At 52.0% G+C, this 19,738-nt stretch overlaps 3 protein-coding genes across 5 annotated transcripts; 1 reads left to right on the forward strand and 2 right to left on the reverse strand.

Moving 5' to 3' along the window:
* The first annotated feature begins 262 nt into the window (after positions 1–262).
* Positions 263–2,690, forward strand: GADD45GIP1 (GADD45G interacting protein 1). The gene is made up of 2 exons (XM_015095798.4): positions 263–628; positions 2,333–2,690. Exons 1-2 carry the CDS (start codon positions 279–281, stop codon positions 2,649–2,651), a joined length of 669 nt encoding a protein of 222 aa, XP_014951284.2. The 5' UTR covers positions 263–278; the 3' UTR covers positions 2,652–2,690.
* Positions 2,691–3,195: 505 nt separating this feature from the next.
* Positions 3,196–9,271, reverse strand: RAD23A (RAD23 homolog A, nucleotide excision repair protein). 3 transcript variants are annotated; one of them, XM_027969544.3, is made up of 9 exons: positions 9,111–9,271; positions 7,486–7,647; positions 7,138–7,319; positions 6,943–6,998; positions 6,683–6,810; positions 6,340–6,418; positions 6,095–6,225; positions 4,067–4,231; positions 3,196–3,982 (listed from the first exon to the last, which is right to left on the reverse strand). In XM_027969544.3, exons 1-9 carry the CDS (start codon positions 9,180–9,182, stop codon positions 3,869–3,871), a joined length of 1,089 nt encoding a protein of 362 aa, XP_027825345.1. In that variant the 5' UTR covers positions 9,183–9,271; the 3' UTR covers positions 3,196–3,868. The 3 variants fall into 3 exon arrangements, with proteins under 3 accessions (XP_027825345.1, XP_027825344.1, XP_060271407.1); XM_027969543.3 differs by having other exon boundaries at positions 6,095–6,228; XM_060415424.1 differs by having other exon boundaries at positions 3,196–4,231.
* A 1,662-nt stretch (positions 9,272–10,933) lies between these two features.
* Positions 10,934–14,766, reverse strand: CALR (calreticulin). The gene is made up of 9 exons (XM_004008484.6): positions 14,605–14,766; positions 14,135–14,236; positions 13,771–13,974; positions 13,223–13,317; positions 12,923–13,132; positions 12,727–12,840; positions 12,503–12,646; positions 11,800–11,892; positions 10,934–11,712 (listed from the first exon to the last, which is right to left on the reverse strand). Exons 1-9 carry the CDS (start codon positions 14,693–14,695, stop codon positions 11,512–11,514), a joined length of 1,254 nt encoding a protein of 417 aa, XP_004008533.1. The 5' UTR covers positions 14,696–14,766; the 3' UTR covers positions 10,934–11,511.
* Positions 14,767–19,738: the final 4,972 nt, after the last annotated feature.

A 19,738-nucleotide genomic window follows, 5' to 3' on the forward strand; every position in this document is an offset into this window, starting at 1 on the left:
ATATTTAAAATAAATGCTATTTTAACATAAAATTAAATCTTAAATATGAACAAAAAACTAAGAAAAAATTTAAATGAGATTTTAATAAATTAACTGCTACAGGAAATTTTATAATTATACTTGAAGATGTGTAAAAACTAAGACTACTCCCCTCTTCGCCCTGCGCGGAACTGAGGCAGCCAGGAAGCTCCTTGCCTCCTCCCGGCCCCCAGCGGACCTCAAGCGCAGGCAGCGCCTTGGCCAGCCCGGCCTGCTCGCGAGGACCTCTCACGGCCAAGATGGCTGCGCCCATGCGGCAGACTCGCAACCTCCTCGGATGGGTGACGACCCTGGGCCCAGGCTCCCGCGGCTACCGAGCGCCGCCGCCTCCGCGCCGCTCACGGGACCCCTGGTGGCCCGACCCGGATAACCCACTGACCCCGCGCTGGCAGCTGGGGCCGCGCTACGCAGCTAAGCAGTTCGCGCGGCATGGCGCCGCCTCCGGTGTTGACCCCAGTTGTCTGTGGCCGTCGCGGGAGCAGCTGCTCGAGCTGGAGGCTGAGGAGCGAGAATGGTACCCGAGCCTGGCGGTCATGCAGGAATCGCTGCGGGTGCAGCAGCTGGCGGAAGAGCAGAAGCGACAAGCCAGGTGCGTGCGTGCGGTCGGGCGGGAGCGGGACTGCGGGCCGACAGTGAATTGTGCATCAACAGTGCTTACTCCATCGGGCGGTTTATCGCCGGTTTTGCATGCGGTATTTACGTGCACGCTCACCTGGATGTGAAAAGACTTCTGGCTAAGTTCATTTAGTCATCGGTCAACAAATCTTTACCTAGCGCCTACTATGCACAAGGCCATGTCCCAGGTGCTGAGGGCATAGTGGGGAACAAAATGAATTTCAGATGGTGACCAAGAGTCATTAGGAAGATAAAATTGGGTGGAGCCTGCAGGCCTGAGGGCGACTTCGCCTTGGTAGGCCCCAGCCTTCTCTGAGAACTTGACATTTAAAATGTTTAAGCAGAGACCTGTTGGGCTTCCCTTGTGGCTCAGCTGGTAAAGAATCCACCTGCAATGCAGGAGACCTAGGTTCGATCCCTGGGTTGGGAAGATACCCTGGAGAATGAAAAGGCTACCCACTCCAATATTCTGGCCTGGAGAATTCCATGGACTGGATAGTCTGTGGGGTCACAAAGAGTTGGACATGACTGAGCAACTTAAGAGAGAGATGAATGATCGGCGGTAGCCATAGAAAGATCTTAGAGTGTTCTTGGTAAAGGGAACAGCCGGTGCAGAGGCCCTGAGGTCGGTATATGCTTTATGAAACAGCCTGGACATTAGTGTGGCTGGGGAGGTGTGAGAGGTGATGGAGCATGGGATCAAGGGTACAGATCGGACTTGGGAGGCAGGTCTGAAGGATTTAGAGGTAAGAATGGAAGCAAGAGCGAAGATATTGATTGTGCCAATTACTGAAGAGAGGGGGCAGCGAAGGCAGGCGAGTGTGTTCCTGGTGTTTACTGTCCTTGTCCTCACAGCAGCTCTAAGAAGAAGAGGGAATCACCCTTATTTGAGAGATAGGAAACTCAGGCCAGGGAGGGTGAAGTCACTTGTCCAATCGCCCAGTGAACGAACAGAGCTGGGAAGTGAACCTATGTCAAGTAAACCCCGTTATCCCAGCTGGCTGACCGTACCTACCATGGGGCTTTCAGTTTCATGTTTCTAATCCTTAAAATGGAACAGTGACTCATACCTACCACCCATTGGAGGGAAAGGTCCGATTCATTTCTTGCCTCCACTCCTGTATCAAGAAGTGGGCCTGGCATAGAGTGGGTACTCATTGATGTCTGTAGGATGAAGCAATGTGCTATGGGAATAACACGTGGCCTTGGATGGCTCAGGAGACAGCTCAGGGAAATGCTGGGTTGACTTGGGGTCTGCTCCTAGAGTGACTGGGGCTTACTCAAGGTTAAATACATATTTATTTCCCTGGCAGTTCAGATGGTAAAGAATCTGCAATGCAGGAGACAGCTACTCACTCCAGTATTCTTGCCTGGAGAATTCCATGGATAGAGGAGCCTGGCAGCTAGTCCATGGAGTCTCAAAGAGTCAGACACAACTGAGTGACTAACACTGTCACTTTCACACTAGTTCCTGTCTCCTGCCTCTTGCTTCACTTCTCAAGGACTTTTCTTGACAGTTTTAATGACCACCATAAGCCTTCTCAATCTTTCATCTCGAGATATAGGGGAGCTGGAAGAGGCAGGCTGTGGGCAGAGGCTTGGGGGTGGGAGGTGGGTGGATGGGTACTGCTCTGGCTGGGTGGGGCTGCCCTCACCAACCACCCTCCTGCACCGGCAGGGAGCAGCTCATTGAAGAGTGCATGGCCAAGATGCCACAGATGATTGAGAACTGGCGGCGGCAGCAGCAGGCACGCAGGGAGAAGGCACAAGCAGACAAGGAGCGGAGGGCCCGGCTGCAGGCGGAGGCCCAGGAGCGCCTGGGATACCACGTGGACCCGAGGAGTGCCCGCTTCCAGGAGCTGCTGCAGGACTTGGAGAAGCAGCATCGCAAGCGCCTCAAGGAGGAGAAACAAAGAAAGAAGAAGGAGGCACGAGCTGCTGCGATGGCCGCTGCTGCGGCCCAGGATCCAGCAGACTCTGAAACACCCAACTCCTGAGCTGGGTTCTTTCCCAATAAAACTTGCCCCACCCCTGAAGAGCTATGTCCTCTTATCACACCCCTCCCTGGGCACATGGGTTCCTTCTCCAACACCTGGAGCCAGGGAATCCCCCACCCTTCCCTGGCTCTGCTCACTCAGGGGACTCAAGACCATGCTGACCAACTCTGGGGCTTCAGGGGGAAAAAAGGTGGGGAACAATGGGGAAATAATGGAGGAGCAGATGGCAGAGGAGAAGAAGGCTTCTGTTTACCAACATTAATCTCCAGTAATTAGCCAATTACCAGGGGGGAAGTGTAGCCAAAACAGACTGTGGTGATGATGGGGGGGGTGGAAAGAGCAGCAGCCCTTCCAAGGCTGGGGCCCACTGCCTGGGAATAACACAGCTTGGTGGTGGGGGCGGGGTACACCAGGAGCCACAATCTGCAGAGGCAGACAGACCCCTCTGCCCCTTTCATGGCATTCCCTCATCTCCTGTGCCCAACTAGCCCCTAGACCCAGACCAGCTGGAGTGGGAAGCCCCAGTAGGGATGAACCACAGGACTGGCTTTTAAAACTTTATTCACTTCAAAACCTTTATCAGAGACAACAGTTCTCTTCTGGGGTGGGGGGCTTGCCTCAAACTCCAGAGCGACTCTGATGTTTCCCGTTCCCCAAGCAGGACAAACCAGACCTCCCCCCCGCAGCAAAGGGATGCAGGATGGAAGCCTAGGCCAGACCACAGAGGAGTCCTTGGGCCTCTTGAGCGTTCACCCCAGATGGAAAGATGTGAGACACTCCTATGGAGGATCAAAAGTTTGGAGCTCCAGCTTCCCCTCACCCTGGAAGAGGGCGGGGGAGGTCTCAGGGGCTCTCTGGGGGGGTGGGGAAGCAAGCAGCCGCCTCTCCATCTGGCTGCAGGGAGCTGGGACACAGGCCAAGAGGGGCCCATCTGTCACCTCCAGTTCTGCCAGCTCCTTAGAGCAGGCTGGGCTGGGCTGGGGGATGGGGAGGGGGGACAGCTGTCTGGCCCAGGTCTTTTCAGGCCAAGATGGGAATGAGGGACCACTTTAGGAGAGTGGGAAGTTGGGTTGGAGTTTCTTTTAGTTTTTGATTTTTTTTCCACTTCTTAAATAAACATGAATATATATATATATTTTTTTCTTTTATAAAACTTTTGTGGAGAGGGGGTGGGAGGGTGGGAAGGAGGGGGCGGTGGGCAGCCTGGCCTCCCAGCATCACTCATCATCAAAGTTCTGACTCAGGAGGAAGTTGGCAGCCAAGTTCTCGTTTTTTTCACAAGCGAAGTAGGCCTGGATCACCAGGCTCTCTGGGAAGCCCAGGGCCTTCAACTGTGGGAAGACGGGCAGGTATAAGCAAGAGGTGAGGGCCCTGCCCACCCACGAGGTCACAGTCCTCTTAGCCAGGCCTCTTACCCTCTCTATAGCTTCTTTCTCCTGCGGCGTCACCTGGATGTAGTTCATCTGCGGGGCCTCCTCACCTATGGCGCCCACCTCGCCTTCCACGTCTGAGATGTCCACCAGCTCCCCGGGGGGTTCATTCAACATCTGGATGAACTGCTCCTGATGCCGGCTGATTTGCTGTGGGAGACAGAGGAGGGAAGGGTGACCCACGGCCTTTGTCCCCCCTCCCCCAGGTCCCTATGACAGCCCTTTTCACTCACTCAGCAAACATTTACAGGGTACCTACTCTGGCCAGCCACACAGTGGTGGACACCGGCCCTGTCCTAGAGAAGCTAATGTTCCAGGATGGGGAGATAGGCCTTAGGCACGCAAATAAGTTGGCTATTATTTACAATGTAAATACTGACCCTGCCATACATCAGAGTAGACAGACCTTGGGCTGGGAAAGACACTTTAAGCCAGGAGGGAGGGGCCTGTGATCCACAGGATGGGGAAGAAAGTTTCCTTCCACATAGAGCCAACAGCAAGTGCAAAGGCCTAGGGATGGGAGTGTATTTGGAAAACTCCAGAAACAAAAAAAATCCATATGGCAAAACTATAAACAAGAAAGGGAAGGAGGAAGCAAAAAATGAGATCAGAGGCGGCGGCAAGGTCTAAACCGCTTTCTTCTAGTGCCTTCTGGCATGATGAGACACCACAGTGTTGAGAATCAACTAGGAAAAGACATCTGTGTACTTTTTAAAAAGGTGAATTCATCTGGGTGTTACATATCTGGGGGGTTTTGATATGCCCCTATTTTTATGTACATTTGACAATTTTCACATCAAAGGAAAAAGCGCTTTTTCAGGAATCTGGATCCTGGTGGAGAATAACCACAGGAAAAGTGCCGAAGCAGAGGCCTGAATAGTGGCCCCCTGGGGACCCAGTAGATGATGAGGTGGCAGCCGCAGAGATGGAGTGCAGGGCTGCGCTGAGTGTTCTGCAGGCAGAGCAAACAGGACAGGTGGGGGATAAGCCCAGCAGGCCCCCAGTGCCTGGGGCTCAAGCAAGCCCAGGTTGGTCCTGGCAGGGTTAGGGAAGGCTGGGGAGAATCTGTTCTGGTCTTGGATATGTAGAAAGCATTTTCATGGAGGTACCAAGTCAGTCATGGAGAACATGGCATCCAGAGGGTCCAGGCTGATCATACAAATTTAAGGGGGAGGGGATTCCCTGGTGGCTCAGATAGTAAAGAACCTGCATGCAATACAGGAAACCCAGGTTCAATCCCTGGATCGGGAAGATTCCCTGGAGAAGGGCATGGTAACCCACTCCGGTATTCTTGCTGAGAGAATTCCATGGACAGAGGAGGCTGGCGGGCTACAGTCCATAGGACTGCAGAGTCGGACATAACTGAGTGACTCACACAGACGTACACAGATTAAAGGCCCCAGGATTGACAGCAGATAAAGAATGAAGATGTACAGCCCGGGCCCTCCAGCATCTGGAGGAGGTGAGCAGTAGGCAGCACAGGAGACTGAAATGTCTGGGGTAGAAGCAGCAGATGCCTGAATCAGGAGAGGCAAGCTTCACAGAGGACCCTGTCACACTCAGGGGTCATTGCTCCTCTGCCTCAGAACCTTCAAGGGCAGGATGGAGCTTTGCTGAGCTTGGTGGTCTCAGAACCAACCAGGGCACAGCAGTCCTGCAACTCTAGGGGCGTTTATGAAGCAACAGCTAAATGTGGAGCCAAGTCAGAGTGCAGGCCCCAGAGGCTGGAGGTAGACACGCACTCCACCAGTTGCCAGGCTGCTCCAAACCCCTAGCGCCTCCCTCTGCAGGAGTGACAACAGCACCTACACCTCACAGGTGGTTGGGAGCATCATGTGAAACCATGAGGTCATCAAGCCACAGGGACCAGCAGGTGACTATCATACCAGTCGTGCCTTCCAAGCTCAGACTCCCCTGCCCACCATGCTTGGCTGGGCTCTCTCTGGGGGCTGTGGTACCCACAGGCAAGGGAGATGGGGCCTGCACCAACTCCCTCTGCCCCCAGGCCTGTACCTGTAAAAGCTGGGGGTTCTCCTGGCCCAGCTGCTGGAGCAGGGCCGGCAGCAGCGCAGGGTTCTGCTGAATCACCTGCCGCATGTTCTGGAACTGAGGCTGGTCTCGCAGAAATTCCAAGGGGTTCTCTCCTGCTGGCAGGAGAAAGGGGTGTGGTCAGACACCACCCTGGGCTCCCAGAAGTACGGGGTGGGTGGGATGAGTCAGGTGTCACAACAGCAGGTACACACCTCCCAATCACTCACCTGCTTCTGTGGATGGCTGCTCTGAAACTTGGCTCTCCTGGACAGAACCGTGTTCTGGCTCGGGGCTCCCAGGAATTCCCTGTCAGGTGTCCTTTTTAGTTCCAAGCACAGACTGCCCACTGCCGCCCCGCCTGCATACTCAGCCCTGGTGGGAGACACAGGAGGCCTCCGCTCTGCCCTCCCAGGCCCACCCCACCGCTCTCGTCCCGGCTCCTGCAGGAGTTCTTTCCTGGCTAGAACCCTAACCCAAAGGTTTTGGGGGACAGATTTTGACCACCCTTCAGAGCACCGAAGTCCGCATGCTCCCTTGAGAACCCCCCGAGAGGCAGCAGCCCCACCTCACCGTGAGTAGATACTCCACGGCTCGGTGGGGGTTGTTGTAGCTGGCTCTCAGGGCGGCCACGACCCGCTCTCGCTCGTAGCCCATGGACATGATCTCCGTCAGCATTGTCTCATATTCAGAGCCCGTCACTGTGGAGGGAGCAGCAAAGGCTGGGTCACCGAGGAGAAGGAAGGGCAGCTTCCCGGCCCTCCCATGCCCACAGGAGGCCAGCTGATGCCTGGGGCATCCAGCCATTTTCAATTGGGGGACCACCCACCCACCTAGCGTGGAGGCCGCGTCTTCCTCTCGCCCGCTGCTACCTGAAGAGGGAACAGAGCTGCAAATTCAAGAGAGAGAAATCGGACCCTGGCTTCTGGCGGCTTGCCCTCCCCCCAGGTGTGTGGAACCATGACAGTGGGCACTGAAAGGGGCAGGGAAGACAGGGCCCAAACTGGGGCTGCGGCTCCTTGCCTTACCCTGACACAGACTCCGGGGACGTCGTGGGGGCAGATTCCTCCGATGGGCTTTTGTCTTCTCTGGCAGTAGGTGGGGGGTGGGACATGCCTGAGGCAGGGGCTGACGGGAAGGATGTGGAAGACTCCGGGGTGGCAGTGGGTGAGGCCTCTGAAGGTACTGAGGTGCCTGGGCTGGTTTTGGCCTATGACACCCAGAAAAAGGGAGCAGGCATCAGTTCCCCTATCTAGCCCCGACAACCCTCCACAGCTCCGCCCCGCCCTGTCCATGGCTAATCTCTCTTCGGCACAGGCTGTTTGCCAGTTCCCCAGCCAATCCACCCACCCTCCGAACCAGCAGACATCACCCACCTTGGTCACCATGACGACCACAAAGTTCTTCTCGTCAATGCGATAGTCCCTGATAGGGACATCGTCACTCAGGATCTTGCCAGCATAGATGAGTTTCTGTCCAGCCACGGGGAAAGCATCACGACCCTTCTCAGCTTCTATCTTCTCCTTTAGCACCTTCACCTGGAGGAAGGGGTAGATGATCATTGCAAACCCCCCCGATTCTCTCTTCTAGTTTGGGGGCAGGCTGCAAGCCCTGATGGCCGAATTGCTAGGCTTCCTAATCAAGCACACTAGACCATTCTACTATTCAATGACATCTTTACTGAACACTGAATGTGTGCCAGGTGCAGTTTTAGGCAGAGGACAGAGCACAAAGACTCAACACGTGTCCCTGTTCTCATAGAGGACACTCATGTGGGAGAATAAAAAAACGAATACATATTTCAAATGATGTAAACATGATGAAATGCAATTCAAAATAAAGGGGAGACCTAAGGTTGCTGACAGTGGTGTTTACTGAGAATCGTTTGATAGTGCTATTAATAAATGTATACGTCACAGGTTTAAAGCCTTGTAGTAACTGAGTGGAATAGGTACTATGAGCCTCATTTTGTATTGTTTAAAAGTTACTTACTTATTTGGCTGCATAGGATCTTAGTTTTGGCATATGGGATCTAGCTCCCTAACCAGGGATTGAACCCAGGCCCCCTGTATTGAAAGTGCAGTCTCAGCCACTGCACCAGGAAGCAAGCTCCATATCCTTATTTTATATTTGAGAAAAATAGAGGCACAGAGATTACCTAACTTGCCCAAACAGCTGGATTGGTCAAAATAATCTGAGTTTGTTTCCTTTTTACAAAAAATGAACTTCAATATCTCCCTCATAGGGGAAATTGTGCAAAAAGTGCCAAATACACGTTTTTTAGGTCCTAAGTCACTTTCCGGTCAAAAGCACCGCATCATCTTTAGACCGTGGGCTCTCGAGACTTGAGGCAAATCCGAATTGAAATCAGCTCCGCCACGCCTTGCTGTATGCATATGCGACTATAGCAAAGTTCTTCAAGCTCAAAGTTTCCACATCTGTTAAGTGAGGACACGCAAGAGTGCCCAAATGACAAGCCTACTTTGCAGAGTTAGTAAAACATCATGAAAACGCTCAGCGACTAGTGAAAAACAAACACGGACCACTGAAACTCAGACCGTTTATTATCATTATCATCATAGTTGCTGTCATCACCCGGCATCTCCTGATCACTACTCCCAGATTTGGCCACCAAGGTCCCGAGGCAAAGCCTACAAAAGTGGGAACTCGGAGGACCCATTCCAGAGAAAGCAGCCCGGCCGGCAATCTGAGCCTGCGGATCCCGCGCCCCGCGAGGGAGCTGACATTGGAGCCAGGACCTGGCGGGAGCCCCGGAGGTGGGGCTTCGCCTGGAGATCGACCCAAGAGCGCCGCCCGAGCCACCAGGGGCAGAGCCGGGGACCATCAGGGTATCTGGGAAAGTCAGGCCTGTAGGGAGAATGGGCAGGGCGCGACCCTGCGCCGTCTTCCCCGCCTCTGTCGTCGGGATCCCGGCCTCCCCGCCCCCACCCCACCCGCTGCACCCGTCGCTCCCGCTCCGGAGCTCCGGCCTGGCTCGCACCGTCTCATCAGGCTCCATGCGGATCTTGAAGGTCTGCTGCTGCAGTGTTTTGAGCGTGATCGTGACGGCCATGGTGGGACCCGAGCGACACGGAGGCCCCGGAATCCTCACACGACATGCAACTCACGCCGCCGCCATCTTAGCGCCCAGCCGCGCCGCACGCCGACAGCTTCCGGGGCAGGCAGTGCGCGCGCCGACCACCACAACACGTGACATGAGCGCGCCCCCTTGGCCATCGCGAGCATGCGCACGAGCGCGGCCTCGAGCAAAGCATGCGCAGACTAAATTCTATTCCGTGAGGGAAGGGGTACTTCTTGCTCTACCATCAAGTGGCTTCCTGCGAGTGACGCCATGCCCGTTAGCGGTGACGTCATAGGCCACAAAATGGCTCCGAGACCCCCAGTTTCACGCCCATGAGTTTGTTGACGTTTAACAAGCAATGTACTTGCTAAATTTTCATTTCTTCCACAAAATCTTAATGTCTTTTTGCTCGTTCCAAATGAGCCTTACTCTGGTCTGGCCACCTGACAGGAAGCCTATCAAGCCCTGAAAGAACTAGAAAGGATACTTGAAAGGTCACCAACAGTTAAACACGGAAATTGACCATGGACGTGGGGACACAATGCCATTCTGTGGCCTCATTAATGCCTAAAGGAAGTGCTGGATTTTCAGAATGAATCTTAACAGCTCCCTCCCTCTGCTGCTCCTCCCCTGATCACTTTGTTCACCCAACTATCTCCATCTGACTCCATCAAATACTCCATCTGAGTACTTGAGGAAGATGTAACGTTCAAGGTACACTAAACACAAAATTCTCTCCTTAAAACTTTCCCCGGATATGCCAATTCTGGAGGCCTCCCAGAAGGGTGGGGCTAGGCCCATGGAACAAAGAGTAGAAGGGTTGGTTAGCCAAAGCTGAAGGTGCTTTGGCAAACAGGATGGAGGTGATGTACTTGTCTTCCATTTAGTGGGTGGACTTTCCACCCTACCCCCATCCTGAACTGACCATTACCTGCCAGCTAACCAGCTCTTCTTACCATTCACATGAGAAAACACCAGGCTGTGGCCTGCCGCCTCACTCCTTACCCAACTATTACCAGGTCCTGCAGCTTCTCCCTTCACAGCATATCCTGTGCTAGTCAGCTTTCACAAGCCTAGGTCAGACTAGGGTGAGGAATTCTCTTCCCTCTCCTGCAGTTAGACATCAGTTCCCAACCACCCGCTGGACATTAATGGCAGCCTTGTGGGGCGCAACCAAGTGGGCCTATGCCAGTCTTACAGGCCCACAGGCTCTTCTGACACTTTCACTCCCTCCCTTGGGGCCACCTCTTTCCCTTCAAGAGTTCAAACCCTGACTTGGCCAGTGAAGGCCATTGGGGTAGATCACATCTCTGAATCTATTTCCCTGACTATAAAAGGAATTAACAGCTTTTAACACTGGCTAGTAGTCAGAAAATGTGTTTAAAGCTAATAGATGTGTAGTCTTGCTCCTTCACCAGCAAGAGATGTGTATGTGGTTCAATGTGAAAGAGTTCACATGAATTGGTGGCTAAGGTGTGGGTTCAAACCCCACCTCTTCCCAAATCTGTCTTGAACTCAACTGATACTAGAATGAAAACTCACCAGTTTGATGAAAGGACTCCACGAGCTAATAAATGGAGTGTATTTGTAATGGCACTGGAAATGGTTACTCTTTCTCATTCACCTGAGGTTCTGGAGATAAACAAGGGCTCCTGTAACCTTATGGGGACATTCAGCCAACCATTCTAGTGGCTAAAAAGCAAATCTCACTGAACAATTACCTCTCCCAGGAGACACAGGAGGAAGACACAAAACTTAATTTAATAGAAATTTTGTTTGTAGTTCTTACATTCTCAGCATGAGCTGAGCTAGAACCCGCTGCCCCACTCAGAAGTGGCCCAGTCCTGGGGGCAGGGAGAAAAGGGAAAGGATCAGAGCTAAGGCCTTAGGAGCCCCATTCTTCCTCAGTGCTGGAGGGCTGGGGATGCCACCCTCTTCTCCCCCACCCTCTGGGATCCAGGAAGAATAGATGGAATTTGGGGCCCGGGTCTTCTCCACACCACATCCCACCCTGAGTCCCCAAGCTGGAAGGGAACTTAGGGATCTGGCGTGAAGGGGACAGAAGAAAGCAAAGATGGCAATCAAAACAGATGAAGGCCAGGGGGGGAGGGCTTTAGAGAATCAGAGACAAAATGCCAGTAAAAAAAAAAAATTTAAAAAAGGGGGGGAAGGGGGAGACAAAAACAAAATCCACCCCAAATTGGAACCCGCCTGGAAAAAAATGAAAGTTCTCCAGTCTCATAGAGACATTATTTGGCGCAGCCGGCTCTGCGGCAGGAGCGCTCAGGCCTCAGTCCAGCCCTGGAAGCGGAGGTGGCCCCTACAGCTCATCCTTGGCCTGGCCAGCGGCAGCATCTTCTTCCTCCTCCTCTTCCTTCTCATCTTCATCCTCCTCATCCTCATCCTTGTCCTCCTCATCATCTTTGTCTGCCTCTTCCTCCTCCTTGCCTTTCTTCTCCTCCTCCTCCTCGCGTAGCCTCTGCTCTTCATCCTGCTTGTCCTTCATTTGCTTTTCAGCTGCCTGTGTATAAACCACACACACCCCTCAGGCCTAGACTCTCCTGCCAGCCCTGCCCACCCCCAAACCCAGGCTGGACCTTGGTCTCACCTTTGTAACACCCCATGTCTCGTTGCCAAACTCCTCAGCATACGCTTCATCATTGGTGATAAGGAAGTTGTCAAAGATGGTGCCAGATTTGACCTGTATAGGGCCAGAATGGGTGGTCAGAAGGGATACCTGTTGGCCTTGGCCTTGAAAAGGTCTCCTGCCCATGCTCACATAACCACTACACAATACTACAGTCTAACATTGCAGTTGAAAAATAGGCTGCCTAGATTCAAACCTCAGCTCTGCCATTTACTATATATGATCTTGAGCTGGTGACTTCATCTCTTTGCACCTCAGTATCTTCATCTATAAAATGAGATCTCATTCTCTTCTTCAAACTATCTTTCCTAGTACAGTCTATGTGCCAAGCAGCATACTAGATGCAGAAAGTACATTGACAAACAGGACAAAAATTCGGCCCTTGTGAAGCTAAGTTCTAATGGGGTTATCTACCTGCCTTTCTAGGCTGCTGGATGCAATTGAGTTACTTCCCACAAAAATACTTGAAAATAGTACCTGGAACATATTAAGTACAAGCCAAAGCAGGTGCTGTTAAGACCCCGTAATGACAAACCAGGAATTTCTTAAAAGAAAGGGGGGGGGCACCATTTTGGAGTCTGCCCGCCCTTGTCCCCTTTTCTCCTGGGTTGACCCTGAGCACCTGAGGTCCCCTAGGGAGCCGCCTCTTCCCTCCATGTCTCACCTGCCAAAGATCCAAGCCTAGAACAGCAAAGTTTTCATAGGCGTAGATGTTGCTATCAGGGGAATACTCAGGGTTGTCAATCTCTGGATGGATCCAAACGCCCTTGTACTCTGGGTTGTCGATCTGCCTGGGCTTCCACTCCCCCTGCAGAAGTAAACTGACGGGTGAGCGAAGATCACTGCCTTCCCCATTGTGCACCACCCTCCTCAGAGTGCCAGACTCACCTTGTACTCTGGGTTCTGAATAACAGGTGGTTCCCACTCTCCGTCCATCTCTTCATCCCAGTCCTCAGGTTTCTTAGCATCAGGGTCAGGAATGTGCTCAGGCTTGTCCCAATCCTGAGGATACATTAGGAGGTCAGAATAGGAGCAGCTGTCCTCCACACGCTCCATGGTGGGGAGCCCCTGCCCAAGCACCAACCTCAGGCTTGGAGTCTGTGGGGTCATCGATCTTGGCACGATCATCCCAGTCTTCAGGCTTAGCGGCATCAGGATCCTTTATCTTCTTGGGGGGCAAGAAATCCCAGTCGTCCTCCAAGGAGCCTGACTCCACCTGGCTGTTATCAATCTTCACCTCATACGTATTATCAGGCCGCACAATCAGCGTGTACAGGTGGGTGAATTCATCGTCCTAAAGAGAATGAAAGATGAGTGGCCCCGCCCACCAGCCTGGGCTCAAAGCCTCCCCTCACAGCCATTTGTGACCACCCCCAAGGCACACCTTGCAGCGAATATCCTTGTTGATCAGCACATTCTTGCCCTTGTAGTTGAAGATGACATGAACCTTCTTGGTGCCGGGTCCACAGATGTCTGGGCCTTGGTGAGAAGCAGATCTTGGTCAGAACTACAGTCTGTCCACCATTACAAGCCCCTGCCCACCCCATTACAAAAAGACAACTTGGTTCTTAAACTCAGGACTGTCAAGCTGAAAAAACAAAATTCAGACCTTCTCTCTAAGGAACTGGGGGAGGACACTTAAAAAAAAACAAACCACACATCAGTACTCCAGAACTCACAATCTTCACTTGCACAACTAGGAACAAGGAAATGCCTATATAGTAAAACTGCACGAATTAGTGTGAAGTCGATGATAAAAATGCAGTAAGTGGTTCCTAACTATTCCCTCACCTTCCCTATGAAAGAAATGCCTAAAGCATGTAAGTGTTTTCTATGCTCTCAAGACCACCGTTCATGGGCGATAAAGAACTCCCCGGGTTTCAAACTCCCTCTAAGTGACCAGAAATCAGCACCAGGGTGGAGTCCCCTTACCAAACATGATGTTGTATTCGGAGTCCCCGTGCATGTCTGTCTGATCCAAACCAGCTGGAAACAGCTTCACATAGCCGCCCCCACAGTCGATGTTCTGCTCGTGTTTCACCGTGAACTGCACCACCAGCGTCTGACCCTTGTTGCTGAAAGGCTCAAATCTCGCCGACAGTGCGTAGAACCGGGCATCCTGGCTAGTCTGCAGGCCTACCGAGAGACTATAATCAGATCAGGGCTCAGCACCAACCCCCCGGGGAACCCTAAGGATGTAAAATACACACCAGTCCTCCTTCCTTCACCTCCCCTACTTCTAGGGATACCCAAACTCTGTCCTCCTGGATCTGAATACCCACTCCTAAGTTCTTACCTTTATCTTTCTCCTGGTCACCATAGAACTTGCCGGAACTGAGAACGAATTTGCCAAAATCCGGTTTGTGTTTGGATTCGATCCAGCGCTCGGTCCACCCGTCTAGAGGATCAAAGAGGCAGGTAAGCGCGGCGGTGCTGATCAACTCCCCACCAAACATCTACCAGGAGCCACAAACTGCTGGGAGCAAGGAAGGAGATTCCCCCCTCCCCCCAGACCGTCCCCACCCCAACCTCTAGTTTGACATCTCTGGTGACTTAAAAGATCCTCGGGCAAACCCTAACTCCCGCTTCGGAAAGCCGCTGCTCCCTCCACGCTCCCCAGGGACGCCGAAGGAAGGCTCGCCTTCGGCTCCAGTCCCTGAAGGAAACCGTGTTGGCCCTCTGAGCAGTAATTACAAGCGACACGCAGATATGGGCCGGAGGGCCAGCCGCGTCGTTAGGACGATCTCGAGCGGGACTAGCCGTTACCTCCGTCCAGAAACTGCTCCTTGAAGTAAACGGTGGGATCAGCGGCGGCCAGGCCGAGAAGGCCGAGCAGCAGCGGCACGGGTAGCAGCATGGCGGGCCGAGGGGGCGGTGGCGCGCGGGCCCTTTAAGTCACTCGTCCGGCAGCAGCTCTGCAGTGGGGACGGACGCCGCCGCCGGCCGTGCCCTTTTATACCCCGCCTGCTCTCAAACCAGCCTGGTCCGGCCTCTTGGTCCGCCTTCCTCACTTTATCATTGGTCTGTGGCCATAGCCCTGCCTTTCCATTGGACCCTTCTAGGCTCAGCATGTTAGGCTGTGCCTCGGAACGCTGGGTTCCCAGATGGCCGATTTCTATTGGCCGCACCACTGGCCAATGAAGGTCGACCACGCGTTGTGGGGGACGCCCACCGGTGAAGTCGGGGGGGCCTCGAGCCCCTCAGTCCAGGTCATGTGACCAGACCTCGGCCCAGCCCCGCCCTCCCTTGCGCGCGGCGTTCGGGATCTAGGCGTTTAAAGAACACGCGCGAGCTGTGGTGCTGCGTGAAGCTAGGGTCCGGCTCCATTCTAGACTCCACTCAAGGGTTGAGTGGGCAAGGTTTTCCTAGCGTCTTTCTACTCTGAGTTTGGGGAACCCCACCATTCCCACCTTGTCTTTCTCTTCCTTCCCACTCCTCTTCCCGTCCTCCACCCGCCTCCCTGCCCCCCCCCCCCCCCCCCCCCCCCGCCTTCCTCCCCAACCCCGCCTTCTCCCTCCCACACCTCCCTCCCCCGGGATGGGGCAGAGGGCACCGAGCCCTGGGGCTTCACTTCCTCCCAGCGCCGGAGCCCTGCAGGCCTGGGGGAAGAGTGCCTGTTCTCAGTACGGTCCCCGTAGTGACCTGGCAGCCTGTCAGACTGCTTCTGTGTGAGCTGGGGCAAGTCATTCAGCCTCTTTGAAATCACAGGATCTCTTGAAAGGCCAGGAGGAGCGACCCCGGCCAGCTGCTGTCCGGCGGAAATGCTTTTCAAGCTTTTAGGGATTTTCTGGGACAGAGGGAAGGACCCTGACGGCTCAAAAGATGTGACGACAGGTTGTGTTCCTCTCTTTGCAGCCTGTCCTTTACCTCCCTCCCATCCCCGCCCCCCAGCCGGTAAATGAAAGGGGTCGCCGCCTTGTGGTCTCCCGCAAACGGCCTGGTTTTGCAATTAAACGGCTGAATATGAGCGGGCAGGGGGTTCCGTTGGGGAGGAGAAAAAAAAAGAGGCAGATGGTGAGGAAGATAAGGTCCAAGAGAGGTGGGCAGGACCCCTGAGACTAGAGCCTTCTGAGGCCACAGGCACATGACTGGCAGTGACTGACACCAGCCCCATACCCCTAGGCTGCAGGAAGGAGGAAGGAGAACGGGGACTTTCCCAAACTGAGCAAATAGGCTCTGGACTTGGGAAGTAGGAATAAACTGGCGAAGGCGGGGGGTGGGGGGTTGGGGTGGTGGGGGGAGCGGATTCTGGCAAAAGAGTGGGGAGGGTGTACTTCCCCTCCAGTGGTGGGGACTGGGAAAGGGAGGTGTGACGAGTTTTGACGAAGTTGGGGTTCTACTTCTCCAAAACAGTATGGCGTATAACCTAAAGTGTTCCTCAGTGATGAAGCCCACACCCACCAACTCTGGGATGACCACGCTAGGCTTTGCATTGATATTCCTCCCACCTTCCCTCTCTCCCACCATGTGTCATGGACACAGGGGCTTGGTGCTTCCTTCTGGACAGTAGAATCTGTGCCTGTCCTGTTCACCTCACCATTCCACAGTGTCTCCTATAGCACGAGGCACAGAACAAGCTTAAAACCTACTTGATATTTTAAAAAAAAAAAGTACCTGATATGTCACAGAAGGAAGGGACAAAGGACTCTTGCTAGGATTGAAAAAGCAAAAATGGAGAAAGTGCTTTTTTGGAGGGCAGTTCAGAGTCTTCGTATCTGTGCAGAGGCCGGGGGGGCGGGGAGGCTTCTCAAGTTGTGAGCAGGGGCTACTCTCTAGTTGGGGTGGGCAGGCTTCTCCTTGTGCTGGCTTCTCTTGTTGCAGAGCAGGGGCTGTAGGGTGCAAGGGCTTAGTTTTAGTTGCTCTGCAGTATGTGGAATCTTCCCAAACCAGGAGTTGAACCCTGGTCCCTCAACATTGACAGGTGAATTCTTTTTTATTTTTATTTTTTATTGAAGGATAATTGCTTTGCAGAATTTTGTTGCCGTCTGTCAAACCTCAACATGAATCAGCCATAAATGAAAGCAAAAGGAAGTGAAGTCGCTCAGTCGTGTCCGACTCTTTGCGACCCTGTGGACTGTAGCCTACCAGGCTTCTCTGTCCATGGGATTGTCCAGGCAAGAATACTGGAGTGGGTTACCGTTTCCTTCCTTCTCCAGGGGAATCTTCCCGACCCAGGGATCGAACTTGGGTCTCCCGCATTGAAGTCAGATGCTTTAACCTCTTAGCCACCAGGGAATCAGCCATAGGAATACATATATCCCCTCCCTTTTGAACCTCCCTCCCATCTCCCTCCCCATCCCACCCCTCTAGGTTAATACAGAGTCCCTGTTTGAGTTTCCTGAGCCATACAGCAAATTCCTGTTGGTTATCTATTTTACATATGGTAATGTAAGTTTCCATGTTACTCTTTGCATACATCTTACCCTCTCCCCATGTCCATAAGTGTATTCTCTATGTCTGTTTCTCCATTGCTGCCCTGTGAATAAATTCTTCAGTACCATTTTTCTATATTCTGTATATGTGTGTTAGAATACGATATTTATCTTTCTCTTTCTGACTCACTTCACTCTGTATAATAGGTTCTAGGTTCATCCACCTCATCAGAACTGACTCAGATGCATTCTTTTTATGGCTGAGTAATATTCCATTGGGTATATGTACCACAACTTCTTTATCCATTCATCTGTCGATGGACATCTCGGTTGTTTCCATGTTCTAGCTATTGTAAATAATGCTGCAATGAACAGTGGGATACATGTGTCTTTTTCAACCCTAGTTTCCCCAGGTTATATGCCTTAGGAATGGAACTGCTGGGTCATATGGTGGTTTTATTTCTAATTTTTTAAGGAATCTCCATACTGTCTTCCATAGTGGCTGTATCAATTTACTTATATTCCCTCCAACAGTACAGAGCGTTCCCTTTTCTCCACATCCTTTCCAGCATTTATTGTTTGTAGGCTTTTTGATGATGGCCATTCTGACTGGTGTGAGATGATATCGCGTAGTTTGGATAGTTTTGATTTGCATTTCTCTAATAATGAGCAATACTGAGTATCTTTTCGTGTGATTGTTATTATGTCTTCTTTGGAGAAATGTCTATTCAGATCTTTCCCCCAGTTTTTGATTGGGGCGTTTGTTTTTCTGGTATTGAGTTGGCAGGTGAATTCTTAGCCACTGGGCCACCAGGGAAGTCCTGGCGGAAGTGCTTTGAAACTAAGATGAGACTTTGAGGAATGCATTCTGAATTTTTGTCAGGACCTCACTATACGTCCAGAATCGGGGGTATTAGTAACCCCATTTTCCAGGCTCAAGTAACAATTATGATGGCTGAATGAGTAAATAGGGCTTCCCAGGTGGCCCAGCGGTGAAGAATTCACCTGTCAGTGCTGGAGATGGGAAGATCTCCTGCAGAAGGAAATGGCAACCCAGTCCAGTATTCTTACCTGGAAAATTCCATGGACAGAGGAGCCGGGTGGGCTCCATGGCCGGGGAGGGGGGTCACAAAAAGTTGGACACAACTGAATCACTAAACAACAAATGAATAAATGCATGCTGCTTAGACTAGCACCTGACTCAGAGTTCACACTCAATACCAGCAAATACTGCATTAAGTACTATTATACCTAATTCTCAGTTACCTGGGCTCGTATCATTTCCATCCAAGGGAGGAAACAGGCACAGAAAGATGAAGTGATTTTGCTGGGTGACAAAAATGGCAGATCTGGGATTAGACTCTACTTGTGCTGCCTAATGTAGTCTCCACTATTGACTATAGCCACGTGTGACTATTGCCTTTTGAAATGTAGCTGCTCTTAACTGAGATGAGCTGTAAGTGTAAAATATACATCAGAATTTAAAGACTTAATATGAAAAAAAGAATGTAAAATATTTCACTAGTATTAAATATTGAAATGAAAATTTGGACATCTCAAGTTTTATAAATTCCTCAAATTAATACCACCCCCTTTAATTTTGTATTTAAAGTTTTTATTTATTTTTGGCTGTGCTGGGTCTACCTTGTGGCACACAGGCTTTCTCTGGTTTCAACAAACAGGGGCTACTGTCTAGTTACAGCACCTGGGCTTCTTGTTGAAGTGGCTTCTCTGGCTCAGTAGTTGTACACTGGCTCCAGGGCACATGAGCTTCATTGTGCAGCGCAAAGGATTTAGCTGCTCTTCAGCATGCGGAATATTCCTAACCACTGGACTACCAGGGAGGTCCTGACCCCTTTTGTTTTAAACATCGATAATTAGAAAGGGTAAAATTATATTTGTATCTCAAATTACATTTCTTTGTTTTGGCCAGGCCCGAGGCATGCCAACCAGGGATCAAACCCATGCATTCTGCAGTGGAATTGTGGAGTTCTAACCACTGGAACGGAAGAGGCAATGGCAACCCACTCCAGTACTCTTGCCTGGAAAATCCCATGGACAGAGGAGCCTGGTAGGCTGCAGTCCATGGGGTCGCTAACAGTCACACACAACTGAGTGACTTCACTTTCAGTTTTCACTTTCATGCATTGGAGAAGGAAATGGCAACCCACTCCGGTGTTCTTGCCTGGAGAATCCCAGGGACGGCAGAGCCTGGTGGGCTGCCGTCTATGGGGTCACACAGAATCGGACACGACTGAAGCAACTTAGCAGCAGCAGCAGCAGCAGCAACCACTGGAAAGTGAAGGGTCTGACTTTTTGCGACCATGTGGGCTGTACCCCACTAGGTTCCTGTCCATAGAATTGTCCAGGCAAGAATACTGGAATGATTGCCATTTCCTTCTTCAGGGGCTGTTTCTGATCCAGGAATTGAACCCAGATTTCCTGCATTGCAGACAGATTCTTTACTGTTTGAGCCACCAGGTCAGACTCCCTAACCATTGGACCACCAGGGAATTCCCAGTATCTTG

The sequence above is a fragment of the Ovis aries genome, chromosome 5, assembly GCF_016772045.2.
Source record: "Ovis aries strain OAR_USU_Benz2616 breed Rambouillet chromosome 5, ARS-UI_Ramb_v3.0, whole genome shotgun sequence".
Classification (NCBI taxonomy): domain Eukaryota; kingdom Metazoa; phylum Chordata; class Mammalia; order Artiodactyla; family Bovidae; genus Ovis; species Ovis aries.

Bases quoted from the DNA above. Each gene is read 5' to 3' on its own strand.
- CALR (XM_004008484.6), bottom strand. From the start codon at position 14,695: ATGCTGCTACCCGTGCCGCTGCTGCTCGGCCTTCTCGGCCTGGCCGCC. The intron at 13,975-14,134 runs GTAAGAACTTAG...GTCTCTCGGTAG, and splicing joins TGACCAGGAGAAAGATAAAG to GCCTGCAGACTAGCCAGGAT. The intron at 11,893-12,502 runs GTGAGACATGGA...GGCCCTATACAG, and splicing joins TAGGCTTGGATCTTTGGCAG to GTCAAATCTGGCACCATCTT.
- RAD23A (XM_060415424.1), bottom strand. From the start codon at position 9,182: ATGGCCGTCACGATCACGCTCAAAACACTGCAGCAGCAGACCTTCAAG. The intron at 6,999-7,137 runs GTAAGGCAAGGA...TTGAATTTGCAG, and splicing joins TCCCCGGAGTCTGTGTCAGG to CTCTGTTCCCTCTTCAGGTA. The intron at 6,419-6,682 runs GTGAGGTGGGGC...GACACCTGACAG, and splicing joins CCGTGGAGTATCTACTCACG to GGAATTCCTGGGAGCCCCGA.
- GADD45GIP1 (XM_015095798.4), top strand. From the start codon at position 279: ATGGCTGCGCCCATGCGGCAGACTCGCAACCTCCTCGGATGGGTGACG. The intron at 629-2,332 runs GTGCGTGCGTGC...CTGCACCGGCAG, and splicing joins GAGCAGAAGCGACAAGCCAG to GGAGCAGCTCATTGAAGAGT.